Source organism: Xiphophorus hellerii, chromosome 19, assembly GCF_003331165.1.
Source record: "Xiphophorus hellerii strain 12219 chromosome 19, Xiphophorus_hellerii-4.1, whole genome shotgun sequence".
In the NCBI taxonomy this organism is placed as follows: Eukaryota; Metazoa; Chordata; class Actinopteri; order Cyprinodontiformes; family Poeciliidae; genus Xiphophorus; species Xiphophorus hellerii.
This window is the reverse complement of record NC_045690.1, coordinates 4448723-4470870: the sequence shown is the minus strand read 5'-3', so window position 1 is coordinate 4470870 and position 22148 is coordinate 4448723. Positions and strand designations below refer to the sequence as shown.

The 22148-nt window shown below is 38.4% G+C and overlaps 1 protein-coding gene across 1 annotated transcript in view; it reads left to right on the top strand.

Annotated features, from left to right (window-relative positions):
* The window catches only part of LOC116709426 (mitochondrial peptide methionine sulfoxide reductase), a 49939-nt gene extending 37237 nt beyond the window's left edge, over window positions 1–12702 (top strand). Inside the window, 4 exon segments of the mRNA XM_075074308.1 lie at window positions 2311–2427; window positions 2429–2481; window positions 4514–4537; window positions 6014–12702. Coding sequence (XP_074930409.1) covers window positions 2311–2427; window positions 2429–2481; window positions 4514–4537; window positions 6014–6233 — 414 coding nt within the window. The 3' untranslated portion in view covers window positions 6234–12702.
* Window positions 12703–22148: the final 9446 nt, after the last annotated feature.

Below are 22148 nucleotides of genomic sequence, written 5' to 3'. Positions count from 1 at the left end.
GAACAATTCTTTGATTCGGCAGCATTTAATGCTTAAAGTTGCAGACTTTATACAGCAACCTTTAGCAACCTTAAAGCTACAACTTTGATCAAAACTTCAAGTTAAAACTATCAGCATGTCGTGACAGTAGATATGAGACAATCTGTGAAAAGCTCGATCTCCTCCTCCTCCTGAGCTGTCGAAAGAAATGCACCGCTCCCAACCAAAAGCAACCAATCAGAGCCAGGAGGTGGGTCTTAGCGCTGTCAATCAACATTGTAAATGTTCTGATGGTGGAAAAACAACTGCTTATCTGCCAGCTAAACTTAGCATTCACAAGTTTAGCATTCACAACAGGCTCTGCTGACGGGGAGATGCTGTAGCCAATCAGAGAGCAGATGGGTGTGCCATGTGAAGGGCATGATTGACAGCACTAAGACCCGCCTTCTGGCTCTGATTGGTTGTTTTTAGTTAGCACTGGGAGAAGGCAGAGAAACTCAATTTTCACTGATTATCTGTCTCATACCAAACTTGTCACAACATAGTGACAGTTTCAACAAACATGTAAACAAATATTTTTTATATAAGTGACATACTGCCACTTTAAAATAAATTGCCATAGAATGCATGCTTCCCTCAAATAATTTAAGTTTTGTTTGTCGGCCAACTTTGCAAACATGTCAAATATCAACTTTTGTCTCCTTATCAGGAGCAAAATATTTAAATCCTACAGAAGGCCGACGTAGGCTGATGAGAACAACTTGAGCCCATGTTGAACACGCTCTGCTTCTTTCTCTTGATGCATGCTGAACTTGGACGTACTCCCTCACAAAGCAAAACAAACCTCCAGAGTGCTGCAAACTGTTCTGACGCGGAGAGACCTACTTGTTGCCCACAAACAGTCTCAGTGCTCCTCCAGCTTGTTTCGTCAGCTCCAGCAGCAGTGATCTATAGAGGACTGAACGCTTGTATTATTAGATGGAGAAAACCACTCAGCGCAGCAGGTATAGCTTTGATATAGCTGTTAGAGGGCTCAGTGTGTGGAAGAAAGCGTTGTTTTAGAGCGTTTGAAGGTTTCTGTCGTCATGTTTAGAATAAGGTAAGTGTGAAAATGTCTCGAGGAGTTCTCAAAGCGAGCAGATACTCTTTGATGCTTTGTCCTACAGAGAGCCGCAGAAGACATGCTGCACTATATGAAGACGCTGATATTCCTTTCTAGTGTCACTCAGTCACTTTGCAGTCGGACTGAGGAGCGTAAAATGAAATGTTGAAAATTCACAAGCTGTGAGGGTAAATTCAACACATAAATAAAATCTTTTATATGCTTTGTAACTTATATATAACAAGTAAATTCAAATAAAATTACAATTCCTTCAAATAATAAACAGATTTATCAATATTTAAATGTTTCAATGAATAATTACACATATTGTGTATTTATGTTATTTAAAACAAAATTAGCATGATTCTGTTTTTATTATTTAAATAAAACTATACAATATAGACTTATTTAACTATCTTGTGTTCCTTGTGACAGTCATAGTAGTTGTTTTCAAATATGAAATAATTAAATGTTGAAATAATGCAGTATGATTTTAACACCTAATTCAATCAAATTGTAATTATGATTTTGGTGTTTGATTATTCAATTGTGTTTTTAATACATTTTAATTTTAAGACATATTTTAATTGTTTTAAATACATGCATTTTTATATATTTTGTGTATGTTTTTATTACATATATAAATAATTATGTAAAAAGACGACATATTAATTGAATTATGGCACTTTTTGGCCCAGAGTAAAGCACAACTGAATGTTTGAAAGAAAAGAAACTTAAAAAAAAAAACATTTCAGCATTCAAAGATTTAGGTTTAGTGACCAGTTAAATACAAGACTTTCTCAAATCATTTAGATAAATGTATAGTGAAATAATTCATGTTCAAATAATTAGAACCATTTTGTTTTTGAGGTATTCTGTTTGATTTTATAGTCATAAGTGACAGTCAAAGTGACACAATTTAAATTATTTTATGATGGACAGCAGTAAAGAAATAACAAAAAGTAAATTAAATGAAAATAAATAATTACACAATTCTGTAAGAATAATATTTATCTTTTTATTATGAGGCTTTTGTCTCTTTATATTTCAGTATCAACATACTTCAGATGAAAAGACGCGTTAAGAGCCGTTTTGGGAAAAAAGGAATTCTGAATGTTTGGAAGGAAACCACTGGGAATGCTCTGCTGCAAATGAAGACATTTCAGCACTGATGGTTTCATTTGACTTTTTCTGCTGCTTGGATTTACGTTTTTGTGTTTTGTCTTTAGGAACTGGATAAGAAAGGCTACGGTCCAATCACTACTGAGATCCTGGAGGGACAGGAGTTTTTCTACGCGGAGGACTACCACCAGCAGTACCTGAAGAAGGTACCCAAAGGATACTGCAGGCCTTAAAGGGACCGGGGTTTACTGTCCCACTGGAGGCAGCAAGGAGGAGCTGTAAGGCATGTGTGGAGGCAATTAAAACTATACTGATCCAAAAATCAATTTTGTTGTTTCACATCAGCAAAAAGCAATAAAATCAAACCACATCCCTAAAATATTAAAATATATGTATCATAAAAACATTTCAAATTTGTGAAAATATTACAGTTTAAAAGCAGTAGACTGAAAAATAAAACAATGGAATAAAGTAAAGAAACCTAAATACTGAAGAAAAGTTGAGCTTTGTAAAGAAGGAAATGGAATTAGTGACAGATTTAACTTGTATGTAGCAACAAAACCTAAAGATGTGAAATGCAACAGAGAGGTTGAAACAGAAATAACATTCAATGCATATTTACTCTTTATTATCTTCTGTATATACAGTCTGAAAAATCATACGACAAACTGGAAAATATTGGTGACATGATTCCAGTCAGAAGTGGGCAGATATGACAAGAATACACCATGAACCTTTTCAATTTGTTTTTTACACCAAAGTCAGAATCACCATTTTATCACAATTTCCTAACACTAAGACAGAAAGATGAAAAACATAACAGGACATTTAAGACGGAAGACATCTTCAAACAGATTAATATTAGTTTGCACAATTTTTCCAACTTGTGGGAAGAAAAGAAAATGACTTCTAGTCAACAAACGTGAACACCCTGTGATAAAATGCCAGTTTTCTGTGATGCAAAAAATGACACCATGGTGAGTCATTTAAAAAAATTTCCACCCATTTGATTTTTATCCTGCACAAACACCCAGGTTTCTCTGCACTGAGTTACTGTGATGTGATTGGTTGAGTCACAGTTCATTTTTTCAGGTAATCTAACAGGCATACCTAATAAAATGGCCAATGAGTGTACATAAACAGTGCTGTTTATATAATTTTATATTATTCACATGTTTTGGAACTATTAATAAACCTGAAATTACATATTTAGAATTTCAGCTAAAGTGTGGAGATGTGCTGCAAAAGTCACATTTATAACTACGAAAAAAGCTTCTTTTTCTTTTACAAAAATTAAAAAAAACCTTCAAGATGAATGAATAAACAAAAGTAAAACAGAGACCTGATGTTATTTTAGAGAAAAAGTCAAAAGTTTTGGACTGCAGCTACACTCAATGTCCACACGGTGGTGGTATTTCTTAAACATGATCGACTTTCACTTGCTGTTTTCATGTTAAAAATCATCATCAAATAAACTCATAAAACTTTTCTTATGTAAACTTTCTAAACTAAAACAATCTAGAAAACAAATATGAAGGTGCTTTGAGTCAGTAGACGTACAATAACTGTGAAAACATTTTATAACATTAACAGAGATTAATTGCTTTATGTACAGTTTTCTATTGTTATTGTTATTTTTAACATATCATATAAATTTTAATTAAAGCTGTCTCGTAAGCTGTCTTTCATATCTCATTTGAGAAACAATAAAATTAATCTCTTTCATATTTTTGATTGTTGCATGGATGATTTTGATCTAAGTGTCAGTATTTGTTTATGCACACACCTGCCCACTATTTTATGCTATATTTATAAACTATTTTGTCCCGTCTGAGAAGGGACGCGCCACAGCAGCGAGGGAACATCTGTGACTCAGACACGCGTTTAGAGAGGACTCATTTTAGAAAGCAGAATGAGAAACTCTGAGCCTCTATGCTCTTTGTCTGGTTCGGTTTTTGCTGAACCCCTCACCCCACTTCATGCAAAACCACAATTAGGATAAAAAAATAAAAAAAAAACTTACAGCTGAACGTCTTAAAAATACAATCATTCAGAAAAGAAACAAGAAATCCCTGGAAACCGTTCTGCACGCCGTGTTTTTTAAAATTAAACACGCGGCTGTGAAAGTGTAGTTAAAAATGAAAATCACACTCATGGTTAGAATCCAAAATACAGAGATGATATCTAGAAAAAGCTTTCTGGTCGACCGCAGTAGTGTGATTCACCCCGCTCTTGTTTTTCCCCCTCCCTCTCCGCTATCTCTCTTTCTCTGTCTGTGTGTATGTGTCACATCCTGACACCTGTGTGTAGGTGTGGACCAGGGCACAGGTGCAGGTGCAACCTCCCCGGGCCTATTTTAGTATTGGGGCAGATATTTTTGCATGTGTCTGCATGCAGGAGCCGTGCGTGCAGGCGTGCGTGCGTGTGTGAGTCGAGGCATGTGGAGCTGCGGCTTGCTTGATCGAACTGCTCTGAGTGGTATGTGGTTTGGCCAACAAGCTCTTTTCCAGAGCCTGCTTATACTTTGCATGTCAGTTTGATTTTTTTTTTCAATCATTTTTAACAGTAGATAACCTTTTAATAAGATGAGCTTGTTGAGTTCCTCAGGTTTTGATGGTAAGCGAGTTCTAATCGCAGGCTGGGATCAGTGATCGTCTTCTCCGCCACCTGCACCGGTGGCCTCAGCGAGCTGCTGCTGATTTCTGCCACACACACTAGGTTCAGAATGAGTCGAGATGTGCTGCGAAAATTTCATGCAAAAATGAGTCACATTTAGAAATAGCTGCAGGAGTGTGTGGTGTCTTTGTGATAGGTTAAAAAGGGGCATGGAAATGCATGGTACTGTCATATAGGCATCCACACACAAACACAGTGGGGCGAGGCAGGACAGGAACCAGGCTGTGTGTGCCCATCAGACAGAGCCTATTGTCTGCAGATGGGCTTATAATGGCCCCACAGCTGGCCACAAACTGCGTCTCTCGCTGAAACATTTTAAAAATACACATCTCTTAGTTAATAGGTTCAATAAAAACCCTCCTAATGAAGGAATGAGCAGGTTTGTGAAAACAGGTGGCGCTGTGAAACAGTGGGCTGAGACGTGGAGATAAAAGTGTCGGTTGTTTATCGGAGGTTCTCTGCACTTTTACCCACACATACACACGCATTCACGTAAATACACGTCTCCACCAGCAGCAGCAGCAGCAGCAGCAGCAGCAGCTCTGAACGCCGTCCTGTACCGCCGCCTAATGCAAAAGGGGAGCGCCCACGCAAAACGAGCAAAAAGACACCAAAAAGACACCTTGCACAGCCGTGCACCCACGCAAAATGTCTTGCACTGATACGCTCTCTATTGTGTCCTCCTTTTCACAGCTTTCTATTTAGCTTCCCTTTGACGACATCAATAGATCTTAACTTATTTTTGTGTGGTATTTATTCACATGATTGAAAGTTGCTTTGTTTTTTTGGCATTTCCTCTTCATGTGCTTTGCAGTAACATAATTTGTTGCTTCAGACACCAGCACAACGTTGTTTGGTAGGATGTATAAATAGAACAATAGCTTGGAGTTGTGCTGTCCTACCAGCTGGAGAATGGCTGTGCCTTCTTGTTCTGCTCCTCACATAATTGCTTCATCCAAATTGTAGAGCTCCAACAGGCAAGCTTTAGATATGTCTGTTTTCTACTCTTTTTTTTTAATTGCTTGTACATTTATCTCCTGATGATATGAGCAGCTATGTGCGGGGTTTTTCAGATGCCAGATGTGTTCGCATCCCCTCCCATGCTCTCCCTTCCCCTCCCTTTGGTTCCTGCAGGGGCACACGGTCTCAATCAGAGCGTCGGGGCTCCAGGAACCAGAGCACAGCGGCGTCTCTGTGTTGCCCAGAGAAGTGCAGCCTTGTCTGGGTTCCTGCATCTGCGGCTTGGGGGCAAGCTGGGGAGAGAGGGCAAATCCTGGTGGCCCCTGCAAGCTGGTTAAACTCCAGGTCTGATCTGTGGGTGATGATTCAACGCCAAGGGGGAAGAAGTAAATAAACGCAGCTACTGTGCATGTAGTTATGTGAAAGTTAATAAAAAGGTTATCTAAAACAGGTTTGTGTGGCGCGGCGAGCTCACACATGTTCACACACACAATGGTTTTTAATTCCACTGAGGAAATGTGACAGAGTTTGTTCTCTGCCCCTCTGGGACTGGAGCCGTGTTTCGGGTGGAGGGCAGCACGTGCTACAGGGCCCAGTTGACTACTAACTGGCCCACAGGCTTTCTGGCTGACGGCCCACTCTGTGACATGCCGCACCTGTGAGCCTGTGTGTTGTCAGCCATGCTAGCTAGCTCAAGCTACCACCGCATGACACACAGGAAACCCAGAAATAACTGCTGAGTGTCTTCAGTGCAGTTACTGTGCACTGGGGGCGGGCTGCTGACAGAAAGTGGCTGAAAGAGGCATTAAAGGAACAGGAATACCGGCTGGAACGGCGCGGAGCGTTAGCGTTTGGGAGCAGGAAGAGAAAACTGGAAGGGAAAGTGAAACACGGAGATGCTCAGCCTCTCTTGCACCTGTGCATGTAGCTTTGTCTGGCCTTGATTCAAACCGGGGGATGAAACATTCATATGGTGCGCAAATTTGCCAGCATATGCAGCATCCGTTTATCATTTTGATAAGCGGCTTCAAAGACCATCTCAACCATTGACATTTTACAACCGAGACGCTGATGCAACAATCAAATTTCCAAAACATCTTCCTCCCCATGTTCATCTTGAATCTTTATCTGCTCTGTCCATCTGCGTCTTGAGTCATCTCAGCCTCACCTCACACAGCTGTGCAAGTGGAGGAAAGTTTTAACGTTGCCAGCGAGCGCCGCGATTAGAGCTCGACACAGGAAAATGTTGTGCAATATTCAGGCTTTCAAGTGGTGATGTGCTGATGTTTCACCATTACGTGGAAAGGAGGACAAAAACAGGACAGACGCACAGGCACACACACACACACACACACACGTGTACGCACGTTGTGTTTGCATTGCAACATGCACTAACAGTTTTCTGTGTGCATGCCAAAGCCTGCTCATTTCTGCCAACGGTGCAGATTGAATCTCAAGTGGAGCCAACATGAGATGGTGGTGTGATACTGTCTGTTTCTCGCTGTGTAGGAGAGGAGCAGATTTTTTGTTGTTGTTGTTGAAAAAAGGAAAAGAATAATTAAACGTCAAGGAAATGAGAAGATGGAGGGAGTGAAAGAGAAAAAGGGAGGAGAGCTGGTGCTCGCTGCACCAGGAGGAAGCTAGGTCTGATGCGTCTCCATGCAGCTGTTCCCAAACACCCACACTCTTCCTGTTGGAGTGTGTGTATCTGAGCAAGAGCTAAAAAAGTACTATTTTGTCTGTAGTTTTGGTGTTTTGCTTCCATATATGGAAGGACAAACTCATGTTGTTCAGATTTGGGTGTCTTTTTTGTAAGTAACCTCATATTTATTGTCTTAAAGTTGGAAGAGACGCATGAGAGAAGTCAGCTTCATTAAAATGTTGAATTTGTGTCTGATTCAGATAAACAAAAATAATAAAAAGCTAATAACAGGTGATTTCAGTCAGTGGAAACAAAAGGTGAAGTATCCACCAGAAAACGCGGCTTTCTCCGGCCCCCGCTGAGGCCTTGTGTTTCTTCAAACAAAAGCTGGCCTCAAAAAACATCCGCTGGTGGAAAATTTGGCCTGTTGCTCAGTGAATGGAAAGGTTTGAGGTGAGAGTGTGGCCACACTGAGGTGTCAGCAGGGTGTGTGATTGTGTATGCGTCAACTATGTGTGTGTGGCAGTCTTTTCAGGTTTCGTACCCAAAGTAATGCAACGACGTCTTTCGTGGACCGCATTGCTGCTGCAGCTAACCGATGGGTGTTCTGCATCGTTGCTCACTGACCTCAGAGAATCACCCCCAGATAGCTCCTTCCATATTCTTCAGCATGATTTAAATATGATTCACTTTTTACCAGTTTATGGTTTCTGATCAACATATGAGGATTCGTAATAAGAGCTGTGAGTGTTAACAATGCTGTAAGATCATACACAAAAAGCCATAAATGCATTAACTTTGTTGTGAATTCCAAATGAGCACTTTTCAAAAAAATAAATTATAGCAGCAGCTTGTAAAAGAATCTTTCGTTTTGACTGACATAAAGTCAAAGTTTTTAGCTCAGATAAAAATACGAAACATTTATTCAAACGTGAACCTGTCGGTTGTAGATCATCGGATTAAAAGTTGAACAGAAACTAACACGTAGATTTGAGCTGCTGCTAGTCATACGTCTGTTTATCATGACGCTGTTAATGACCATCTACTTCACACTGCAGATGTGTTTTAAGAAAAGGTGTGATGGGGCTGTTATAGTCTTCTAAGGTCAACTAAAAAAAAACTTTTGTTCATTTGAAACTTAAATAAATAAAAAGCAGATTTATGGAAATGTTGCTGCTGTAATCAACTTTATAGACTCAATTTAAAATGCTGTTTATTTAATAAACCAGGACAAAGTTGAAGTATTTTCACGTTTCACATTTTATCACATCACAACTGAAAAATTCAGCTTATTTCACCACAGCCTCCTTTAGTCAGTATTTTATAGATCTCCAAGTGTTTCTACCAGCATGAAACATCTAGAAACTAATATTTCTGTTAAAGCCTTTAACATTTAACTAAGTTTATCCAAATGTGGTTTTCTGACACTTTTGATTGCAATCGCTCCCCTTTCAGAATAGAATTTTTTTTTCATAATTTAAAATATATGTTCAAAACTTCAAAAATAATGCTTGTTGAAAAGGTTACAATAATGAAACTTTTTATTGAGTCTTAGAAAAAATTTATTCCATTTTGTAAATGAGCAACTAGTGTTAAAATGATCCATTTGAAGTAAAAAAAAAAAACAATTAGATGTGAATAAATGTTAGCAGCACCATCTGTCAAACATACAGTATAATTTTTATTACACCTTTACAATTAAATAAAGGAATTTTGCACACCTTTGTTTAAATAAGTAAAGATAAAAGTTCTATATTTTTAATGCTGACTTAAGTATTGCTGAGTCCCAAACACTTGCAGTATCAGCCTCAACTGTAAAAAAAACCTAAAATATCAATTTTAAACTTTTTTTTGAGAAGCTCAGACTCAATATTTCAGATCCAGATTCCAGTCCTGAACTTGACTGACTGCAGGAAGTAGAAAGTTTAAAATTACAGCATAATCAACAAAAATACATTTTTCACACATTTATAGCTAACAAACATTCAGTGATGCCTAAAATGTTTGCTGGATAAATTTGGTTGTTAATTGTACTTTCATATTTCAAACTTTTGACATTTTTGTTGTATTTTTGTTACTTCAGAGTAATAACATTACTCAGATTTTGTTCTTCTAAAATCTTAAAACAATTTTCAATGTTAGTTCAGTCAGATAAGTTAATATATTAACATTTGTGCATCGTGTTCATAAGGTAATAGCACATTCATTAATGTTTAATAAACAGTGGATAGCAACGTCAGAGAATATAGTACTCTGTCACTATTTAAGTACTTTGATTACTTGTATTACTTGTCCATAACTAATATAACTGCCTGATAATGGTTTTGAAAGTTTTCATAACTTCATCAGTCAAATTAACCAGTTACAAATAAGAAGTAACTAGTCAATTCCTATTTGTTAAACATTTATAAGAGGAGTTTCCATCAATGCTGAACAAAAAGGGTTGATACATGAACCTGTCTGTCCTGCAGACGGGTTCATGAACACTTTCTCAGTGCAGTCGAAGGCAAAACGAAAATATTTTAGCATATTGGCCCCCCGCGAGAGTTAGAACCACAACCACTTTAGTCGCGTCTAAAAATACTTATAGCAGCCTATTTTAGTAGTTAAAATATATTATTTCAACAAGAAAGAATGAGAATAAAAAAACTTCTAGTTTTAATCATATTGCAACAATACATTCATAAAAAAATGGGAAAAATGTTACATGTAAGTTAAATTCACAATAATAATGGCTCTGAAGGGGCACAGATTTTTCTCAAAGGCTTGGAAAACCATTTTTAGTTGTTAGGGTTAACCCAAAAATAAGCAACCTAGCCAAATTTTGTGCTATTTGCACCAACACAGCCAAAGTTATTCAAACATAAAAATAAAAAAAACACAAGGAAATGTCAAGATGGACAACAAATGAAGAAGAGTGCGTAGAAAAGCGGCCAAATTTAGATTTATTACAGATTTTTAAAAATGATTTCATATTTCAGATAAGTCCTAATGAGAAATTCCCTTCTACTTCACCTGCTCTTCATCTCTTCTGCACATTCTGATCTGTCTTGGCCTTGTTCATTGACATTTTCTTTCTGACACACACTTTTCCCCCTTGTTCTCTCAGGGCCTTGTGAGATCAGTACAAGACACAGGAGAGTGTGAGCTGTGGTGAGCCACAGACCAAAATAACTGGTACTTTTTTTTTTTTATAAAACACATGTACATCCACCCACACATAAAGTCACACATGCGTGCCCCGCTTCAGACAGACACTCGCTCTCACAGAAGTTCCTTTTTGCGCGATGATCCCGGGGAGAGACGTGCAGCTGACTGTGCTCGGACCCTGGACGGAAGTGAAACTGTCCACATGTGGACACCTTTTAGGATGGAAAGTAAAAGCAAAAGTTTAATTAGCACAAATATTTCTTCGTATTCCTTGAGTTTCCCAGAATTTGGCGAGACACTACCCTCCATCTGTCTCACTTTCTCACTTGGTCTTTGTCGCCTTCTCTCGTGACAGATCCTGCAGCCTCCCTGTCAAGCTGGCATAGTGGCATCATTCTAAAACTGGTATTAGGCATTTCCTGCTGCGTCCGTTGGCGGGTGTAAGGGTGTGTGGGGGGGGTGTGCGTGCGTGTGTGTGTGTGTGCGCCTGTGGGCGTGCGCGCTCGTGTGTGTGCGTGTGTGTCGGGGCGGAACGCACCTGGTCCACGCAGCTGTGGGGATCCTAGCAGGGGGGAGACAGAGAAAGAGAAAGAGATAGAGGAAGGAGAGAAAAAAAGGAGGGATGGGAGGAGATCAAAAAATGGGGCCCTGTGTGCTGTAGTGGGGACCCACCAAGTTTAAAAAGAACGAAGAGCAGTGGGAGAAACTGGAGGGTTTTAAGGCTGTGGCTGTGATTTTTACACACCGAGCTGAACGATGGAAACACTAGAGACGCACTGATCTGATATTTATATCTGTATCGATCCAGATATTGCAAATATAAATTATTGGGTATCGGTCAATGTGCCCGATCCATAAGGGGATATCTAGTTAATCTAATTCTATGCTTTATTCTCTGAGCGACATCAAGATTTATTATTTATTCTATATTATATTCAGAATTTGCTCTTTCTGAACCATTTCAAAGGTTGGTTGCGATTTTTACATGTTTGACCAACGTACTCAACCTTTTGTTGTTGTAACATTGGTTGTTATATTCCTTACTACACCGACTGAACAAATCAAACGTGTGTTGGTTTCCATGTTTGACTAAGCTTCTGAAGCTATTGGTGTTTAGCTGAGCTGTACTGGTGCCGCAATATCAATTAAATTTGTATTTCAGTAAAAATTTATATCTGTGTTTAAAAGAAAGAAACATTTTAAGTCAATCTGTCACTGTTTTTCTGTATCGGCTGATACTGAATTTTAGATATCTGTGTTGGTATCGGAAGAACAAAGTGGATCGGTGCGTCACTAGTGAAATACTTTTAAGAACTGATCTTGAAACTCTCTTATTTCATGGAGAATTGCTCTGAAATTGTGGATCAGGCAGTTTTCCTTCACAACATCTGATTTAAGCTAAATTGATCAGATATGTGTATATAATTATCAAAATTATCTCGATTTGCCATGTTTGTGCACACAAATAAGGAATTTAACATTAATTCAACATTCCTCTGAACAAATATATATATAAAGATAACATTAAACGTTTTTTTTTCTTTCCTATATATGAAATTATATAAGATGGAATTAGTGCAAATATGAATGGTAAGAGTCTAGACACTGACTGTTCATCAGAGAGAGGGAGGAAAATGTCTCTATAACACTGACCTGAAGTTTAAGCTGTTTGTGTCCAGGATGTGTGGGGTCTGCAGACATGCTAGCTGCCCTTTTCCTGACCCTAGACATGTACAAGTTGTGGGTAGAAGGAAGGTCAACCCCGATGATCCTCTCTGCAGACGTAATTGTTCATTGCAGTGTGGTCCCGTCACACGTTATGGATGAATCAAACAGTGATCAATAACTTATAAAATCTGTTCAAGTTGAGCTCATTAGTCTGATTAAAATTACCTGTTGAAAATAACCTTTAGGGATGTATAAAACATACTTTTCATTAAGCCCATATTTGTATATAAGAGTTTTTTTAAAAATTGCTCTGGTGTTATATTTTGATCTTAAATCTCATGTTTTCATTGACTGTAAATGGGAAATCATCATAATTACCAGAAATTAAGGTTTAAAAACATCAGCCTGTGTGCAATTGAGTCATACAATGTGTTTAACGTAGCAAATAAATTCACTGAAATTAATGAAGCTTTTATAAATATTTATTGATGATATATTCAATATATAACTGAAATAAATAAAATAAAACTCCACATGATAAATAACCATATGAAATATATGCAATATTTCAAAAGACAATGTTTGTATATTTATATAAAATCCTTTGAAATGGTCAGTCAGTAACACAAAGTAAAACATTTACTAGATATGTGGACTGTGGAGCTTCTCACAAAAGATTGAAACTCTTACATAGACTTTAAAAAATCATAGATTTTGTCCTTGTATCAAGTAAATGTAGTTAAATTAAACTGTCTACATGAATGCAGTTCCTCTGGTCCTCTGCAGAGGGAGCAAGGAATCTGAGGGGAAAACTATGGAGCAGATTTCACCTTGCAGACTGAAAGCCGGGACAAACGGGCCAATAAATCAGGTGGAAACAGCTAAATAGTCCACATAATAGGTTCTTTAGGCGGTAAACAAATGTGTTTACTGACCTTTTTAATTTTATTTGAAGAGCACAAAGCTTCTTCAGGATGCAGCAAGAGCACAGATGTGCTCAGGCACACACAGAGATTGTTTCACAGCTGGATGACCAGGGAGTCGTGAGCACTGGAAGGGCCAAATGGCTGGGTCAAAGGTCAAACCACAGAATACTGCAACAGAGGAAAGAGGAGCTCAAGGGTATCAAGATCATGGTACGCAGCAATGCGCGTGCACACGCTCTTATTGATGTTTTTGTCAACACAACTGCAACTCCTGACCTCTCAATCCAGATGGGCAAAGAATGCAGAGAAAACACTCCACCCCTGCTTTAGCATGCACAGCATTTACATTTACACATTATAGCCTGATGCATTTTCTTGGGATGCATTACTCAAAGGATGTTTGAGTGTAGTGCAAAGAAAATGTATTTGCACCTTTTGTTTTGTCCCTCTTCGATATTTCAGATCATCAGAGAGTCTGACCACACACTAAAATCAGTTTTCAAATGATGATTTAATACGAAACCAACCAAACTCTGTATCAAACACAAAGTTTAGCCAAAAAACTGAACTTAAAGTCAATCAAATCAATCAATCTCCTGCTGACCAGATGCCTGATGGATTGCAGAGTTAGTAAAAATAAATTTATATTCACTCTTTCAAGCACCTCACTGAAAAATAACACATGGACTCAACTGTGTCCCAATCAGTGCTGATCAGACAGAACCATTAAATCTCTTCATCTGCAGACACAGGCCTGGGTGAACAAACACTGCAGCCAACAGCCAGATGTCAGCGCCGTGTGTTGCCTTTTTATTTTATAATTTTGTAAAAAATAAATTAATAAGATTGAGTTTATTTACTTTATTTAGTTAAAAACAAGCCGAAAAATTTTATTATTTTTAAGTGGAAACACAAAAAAATATATATATTTTTTCATGTGTACCTGCTCATTAATAAACTAAACATCAATTTTTTTATATTTTATGATTTTATTTTTATTTGTGAGGGAACATATTGCCCCAAACAATTAAAAAAATACCCATATGTGCATACAGGGCAAATTTGAATTTATTCCAAGGCTTAAACGGCTCTGGGGTTGGATATTGAACACCACTGTTTGAATAATTTTCACTAGTAGATACGGTATCATTCCCTCTGTCACAAAAATGAAATATTTTATTTTTGAGTTCAATCGTAAGGCAATGCTAGAGCCTGAACTTTTGACCAACGCCCCTACAGCTACAGGCTGCTTGTTGATGATGCTCAGCAGAGGAAACGACAGGACTTAATCACAAAGAGGTGACCGGACTAATGTATCACAACCTGATGTTCTAGTTAGTGCTCTAATTACAGCAAAGTGGATTTAGTGTGCTATTTCTAGCCAGCATGACCTTGAGCTATACATTTGTATGTGTGAGTTTGTTACTCTGTTTATTCACGCCCCTCACAGATAATTTAGGAAATCTATTCTTAGACAGAAGTCAAATTGAATTTCCAAAGATTGTGTTTTAAAACTCTATCAACCTTCAGGTCTTCAGTCTCCTGTGTTGTTATCATTTGTTAACATTAGTCAAATCAGCCTGTTTCAGCGGTTTTTATTGTAGCAAGCTGTGAAAAAGACTTCTGATATGCAGCAGATAGCATCTGTTCTCGTAATCTAACCAGTGACACCTACAGCAACTCTCATTTTCCGCACTTCCTGGTCAGTTTGTGAGGAGACTTCAAATTACCTGTAAAGTACACAAGACCTCTTATCAGTGCTTTAGGAAATGCGAACACTCATGCATGGGCAGCGATGCATGCTGGTGAACCTGGACTCAGCATGCTGGACCCTGTTGCAGCACTGATTCATTCAGAGAGGGATGGAGGCTGAGGAGGAGGAGGAAGAGCGTGAAACGAGATGTGAGGAAGGTGACGCTGCAGCCGGAGTGATGGATGGGCGAGAAAACTCAGAGATGGGATCTTTGCAGGCTTAATGGTGCCTGACCCAATCAATAAAGATCCGGATCAGGTGAAGAGAACAACTTCAGTGGTTGTTTTTAAACTAATAAAAGTCTGAGTCATGGGACGAACACACTGTTTGTGTTTTTCTGCTAGAAAAAAGTCTTAACAGCTAAAAGGAGCTCAAACCTGCATTTTCTCCATTTGATTTCCCTCTTTTTTCTTTACATATGTCAAAATGATGCACGAGGCAGCTTACATCAGTTTGTGTTTAAATAGTTCAACGGTTCCGCATAATTTTTAACACTTTAATATTTATTTGATGAATATGGTGTTCAATGAGAAAGAAGAGGTGTACAACCCGGAAGAGTACCAGGACAGGTTTTGTTTTTCACACACACACACGCCCATATATATATATATATATATATATATATATATATATATATATATACAGTACAGACCAGAAGTTTGGACACACCTTCTCATTGAATTCAATGAGAAGGTGTGTCCAAACTTTTGGTCTGTACTGTATATATATATATATACAGACAGACAGACAGACAGACAGACAGACAGACAGACAGATAGATAGATGTGTGCATATATCTATATGCACACATATTTGTGTAAGACTTTGATGGGTGAAAATGGTAAAAACCTCAAACAGCAGGAACAAACTTTAACTCTTACGGTTCATCATTTAGTTTTTCTCCAAAAAGAATAATAAAGTAACTCCTGTTGCATTTTTCTATTTATGTGCACTTATGTCCTCAGTACGATGGGAAAATTTAGTTGATGCATTTTATAAATAAGAAAATATTTTTCTTCATTTTTCTTCATTAATTCTGTCAGTCAGAATTAATCAAGTGAAATTAGTTGACTGATTTATCATTGTATAAAATAGAAACGTTGTCAATCTAATTTTAATTTTAGAATATATACTGAAGTAAAAAACATTTTGATTTTGTATCATAGGTTTTCTTTTTGCTTCTCTCTTTTATATACAGATCAGGGAAAATCTGTTCAAAGTGGCTAAACTTTCAAAATGTCTTTTGTCTGTTTCAAACTGAAACTTAATTAATCTGATCCTGTTTAGTTATATATTTTTCATTGTCTTCACTTTATTTTTGAGCATTGCAACAAAAGTCTCCCATTTATTTTTATTATATCAGGTAATCTTTTTCAATTCAACTCAATTCTGCTTTCTTATGGAGGGCAGATTTACAGCAAATGTCACCTCAACACAAATTCAATTTAATTTGATAAGACCACATTCAATTCATATCCAGAAATATGTGCTCAAATCATATACAATTCAGGATCAAGACCCATTTATTACAGCAGATGGTAGGTGTTTTGTTTAAGAAGAAAACTGTCACTTTTACAACCAAACTGGTTCTTTGATTTGTCTTTTCTTTGTTTCTTTTCACTATCTGAGATAGATCTTACCACCAGCTGTGTACTACCATTCTTAGATCAGAATAAGTGTGAAAACAGCCACTTAGATTATTATGTTTTATTTGGAGTCAGGAAGATGTCCTCTAACTGTATGTAAAGATTTTAGGATTTTCTTAGCCAGAGCTTTCAGACCATACCTCCAAACATCTGTTTAAGGTTTGAAACATTTGTAGAAATTGGACTAACAAGCACCAATACATAAACACATGCAGTCATTGTAATCATGTGACATAAAAGATGTCAAAACTTAATATTATAGCCAGGAGATCTCAGATGTCAATGAGCTTTCAAAGAGATTTCTTCTCAAACATGCATCAGCCTTTTTTAAAGTAACATAAATTAAAAGTTACAAACTGATTAAAGACGTGGAGCGTAACTGAAGCCCAATACAGCAGCTGAACCTGTAAAAAAAGTGATATATTATTTAGGCATAAGGAAAAGGAGTACGCTTGGGAGCACCCTGTGCCCTCTCTGTCTCCAGCTAGTCTACTCCAACATCTGGAGCTCACATCAGTTCTCTTCAGAGACTGGCACTGCTGGAGTCGAGGATAAGAGAAACGAAAGAGAAGCAGCACCTTCTAAACAAAAAAAAAGAAAAAGAGCAGAGCAGTTTAGTGTTGTTTTTCATCAGATTACTGGCGTTTTTTTTATCCAGAAAGAAACGTAACTTTACAAATTAAGCATGAATTCAACAGCAGGCTGAACAGTAACTGTTTGTGTTCATGCAGCTGTGTGTGTGATGTGTTTGCTGTGCTGATGATTTTCCAGTGATCAGCTTCACTGCAGAGCAAAGAGCACATGAAGGCTGGTTAACTTCTGTGGTGAAACATGCAGCATGGCAGGAAACAGAACAACCTGTGATCTCTGCAAAAAATGCTAATGGAAAACCTCACTCAGATAGACAACATCGGTATGAGAGAGAGAGAGAGAGAGTATGAGCACGACAGCACGAGCGAAAGTGAGTGAGCTTCAAAAATTCAATTAAATTAATTGAATTTTAATTTAATTGATGTTTCCACAAGGGAAATTAGATGATGGAGGAGTTTTCATTATCAAAGTGTCTTCAAGGGGTAAATGATGGACGTTTGAAGCTGTTTTGAGGGAGACACCGATTTTTTAAAATATGTTTCATAGACTGCTCTTACCACGTTTTTCTTAAGCTGTCTAAAATGAGATTGGACACAAAATGAAGCTGCTTTTACAGCATTTCATGTGTGAACCACAGCCTTTCCTTTACAGATAACAAGTGAGGCTGTGCAAACTGCGCAGGCTTGGTTGCAAACCCTAACCTTTAAATAACATTTTAGTGGGAGTTGGAAAAAAAAAGAGACTAGACGCCTCATGCCACTGTTTACACAGCGTGGTGCAAAAATATTCACACTCCTTGAACTTCTTCTAATTTTCACCATGTTACAACCTCTAAGTCAGTCTATTTTGTTGGGATTTTATGTGACAGAGCCAGACAATTTGTGCATCATTGTGAAGATGAATGTAGTTTTTTTGCCAATTAAAATTCAGAAAAGTGTGGAGTGCATGTGTCTACTCCATTTTAATATGACAGCCCTGAATAAAACATTAAAAAAACAAGTATTTTTAGTCTAGTTTCTAGTGCAAAAATCTTATTACAGTTCAATTAAGACAAAACTAACTTACAAGTAACTTTGCAGGAAGATGTGGGAACTTGTTTTAAGTAAATAATTCCTTAATATTGTTGAGAAAATACCAGTTCCACTGGCAGATTATTAAGATATTTTCCCATATTGTAAGTGAAATAATCTGCCAGTGGAACCAGTACTGTATCAGTCTACTCAGATCAGCTTTTCTTTGTATAGTGAAATTGATGTCAATGTGAAAAATGTTCAGTATTATCCAATTTTAAGAAGCTGTACAACTGTAACAGTTTCCTGGTTAGTTTTATTAATACTCTCCACCACAACCAGTTCTTTGAGGACATTCATGATCTTGGTGTAGCCAGAAATGAAAATAATCCCTGTTCTAAACAAGCACCACTTTCCTGATAACACAATAAACAAATCAGCACTGTTAAATCTAGGCTTTCATAAAGATCCCGATTTCTGCTCAGTTTGTTTTTTACTCTCCTTAAAGTAGGCTTTAAGGAGAATAAAGCCTCTCTCCTTTACTGCCATCACTGCATCATCTGAGACAGTGATGGCAGTGCATCACTGTCTCAGATGATGCAGTGCCATCTGAGACAGAGCAAGATGTTCTCTGGTGTTCAAACAATCACAGGAAACACTTCAGCTTATCACCAGTAACACAAAACTTTAAAAATGTCGTCCTGAGATACGATGAATAGACATTCTTTTTTTTTTTTTTTTTGCCATGGTTATTATATTAAGTGCTAGATAACTTTTTTATATAAATTAACTTCTGCTCTTTAGTGCTGGTCTCAGAGCGTTCACAGGAACTGATCTGACTTTTTTTTGTCTTTTTGCTAAATCGAAAATATTTCTTAATAACTGAATGTCTACAGCCACAATCTGACTGACTTATTTGTCTTTACTTAGAGTTTTAGTTGGGTCAGCAGTTCAAATAGCACGCTCAAATTTACTCATCTAGCCGTGTGAGCGGTGGCAGTGTGTGAATGCGTGCGTGGGGTGTGCGTGTGTGTGTGTGTGTGTGTGTGTGTGTGTGTGCAGGGGTGGGAGGTCACAGGGATGTTCTTGACTGTGTCATCTCCAGCAGCTGTTTCCCTCAAACCCTGCCTCGCCCACTCCTCCCCCTCCTACTCTATCGTCTCACAATGAAACCAATACAAAGGGACAGGAAGTGCCTCCCGTTAACTGGGGCCCAATCAAAGCCATCATTATTCCTGTGTCAGAATTTTTACAGGAAATAGCTTCTCAGAAAATATGCCAGCTGTGCAGAGAGTGTGGGATTATTGTCTTTTAGGTCTTCTCTGTTTTTTTGTTTTTTTTCCCCTCATCTCCTCAGTCAGTGCTAACAAAAGGACACATAGGCCTGTAGGAACCACGTGCACGGCACACTGCCACAGTGTGCGCTCGCTCCGGCACCAGGTTCTCCGGGCCGGGTGGGTATTGTGCGCCGTGTGAAAAGGGCTTCCCTGCGGTGCATGCTCCAACTTCTCTGGTTCCTAATTGTCTCTCGATGCTCTTGAAAAAGCAGACAGCAGAACCTTTGCAGGCAGGCAGACACGCACGATCACACACAAACACACAAATACACACGCACAGGAACGCACACGGCTTGTCGAGCCGCATCTGTGAGCGTCCTGCTCAGGTTACAGCGTAAACGGCGGGTTCAGGTGAAGCCTAACATTTGCCAGATGCTGCGGTTAAGTCACCAGGAGGTTAGCCCAACATTGGGGTGTTGTTGTTGGTAGGGGAGGGGCTGGGGGATAATCTGCCTCCCCAACAGGAGGGGCACACATCTGGCATGAAAAGAAACTGAACAGAGTATGGATGATAATGATATAAAAATCACACTAGTAGCTCCGAGGGCCTGTGTGATGTAGAAAATATAATATCACCCATAATGTGTAATCCTTTCAGATAGCAGGGCATTCAATGTTCTGCTCTCAGTTGTTTTATTATAACATGTACTCACTTGACACAATATATCTAAATTAAATTCTTAGTTCTGTCTGTCACAGTAAGAAAATTTTCTGGATGAGAAATTGTCCCCAAAATTATTGCAATAAACAATAATATTGTCGTTTTGATACTAGCTTCAACTAATATAATGGTAATGGCATAATTATGCAAGTTTGACCTCCCAAAGACTAAGGCTGTGTTCAGACTGCAGCCTGAAGTGACCCAAATCAGATTTTTTTGACTTGACCTGTATCTGATCTTTTCAGGACAGTCTGAAAACACGAGCCACGCTGCTTATCTGATCTTTTAAAATGTGACCCGTGTCTGTGCGGCCAGGTCGCATCCGTCCAACCTGAATGTCACTGATACTCGACAAACGTCACTATTCTGCGTCCTGGTGCGCTGAAGCAAGAACAAAACGGCAACTATTAAGTTGGTAATGTGCTGGATCCAGTTGGACAACAACTTTAACAGAAATGCTCCACCTTTAGCATCCATGTTTACTTCCGTAAACGCTGAGCGATAAACAATACACAGTATCACTACGTTGATACTGTGTCCTCTACTGCGCATGCGGGAAACTTTCAGGTTATTTGCAGTTCACACAGGAGATCACACACATATATTCGGAAATGTGAACGTAGCCTAATAAACGTAAATTTTTGACAGAACACTCAGCGCTGGAACTGGAAGACATTTTAAATATCCAAAGCAATACAAGCAGACAATAAATAAAACAGAAATAAAAACCACCTACAACTGAAACCATGAATAAAAATGGATTATGAAGTCTTTTTAAACAAAATTCCCCTTTAATAAATATTATTAATCACAGTGGAAATAACTGAGGCCATTTTAATTCATAATGAGCTTAACTGATTATTTACTTACTGCAGCAGGCTTACATATGAGGATAGTTCTTTGATGTCTTCTTTCTTGAATGAATGGTATGAAACATTTGTTTTAATGCTAGTCTAGACAGATAACTGTTTGTCCCAGCCTTGGTTACATTGAACTCAGTCTGTATGAAATTCCCGACCTGGATTATTGTCCCGGTCCGCCCCTGGTGATAGCAGTGATGCTCCTGCTGATGAGCCTGAGACTGAGTAGAGCGAGCTTCTCTGTTTATCTCCTCCTCGGTTTGTCTTCTGTAATCTCTCTGTCTCTCTGAGGAATTGCAGACGTCTGGAGGCCAATAATTAACTCACTCAACACGTTGACACAGGTGAGCTCTACTCCACTTGTTAAACAGTCATTATGAGGGCTGTTGTGATGTGAATACACACACACACACACACACCCCCACATGCGGACACACACACACACACACACACAAATTGAATGACCTCCAACGTTATCATCGCTTGTCTGTCACGTTAGGCTGAATCCCATTCAGTTACAAAATGCCACTGTTGACAGTCCTTGCACTGATTAGATAAAGGTGAGTTTCCATCAGCCAGAAACCTTTAAAGCTCTTATCCTCTCATGGCATTCAGGAGAAGAGCTTCCAGCTCCTGTGAATACAATCCAGAGACGTGGATGTTCACTCATGCCGCGTAAACCGGGCCTGTCGAGCCTATCTCCTGTTTTGACCTGAGGAGCTGCTCTGTGTCCTTCACAGAGAAGATTATCTGCTGTGTTTGAAGCGTCTGTCCTTATCTGAATGCTCCGTGTTGAGGTCATCAGCCTGGATGCCTTCACCGTGCATCCGTCCTTTCTCCATTTAATCTTAGAAAATGTGGGGTAATTCATTTCAGCAACAAATTGCGACAAATGGCGTCTCAAGATACAAAGAATTCTGGTCGAAATTCATGCAAGCCAGTTTATTCTAATACAACCCAAATGTATTCTCTGAATCAAATTGCACTGCAGATCTGATTCTAAGTGCAGTTTACAATCAAGCTCAATTAGCGTTTAATCTTAAGTTAGATCAAAATATTTATTTT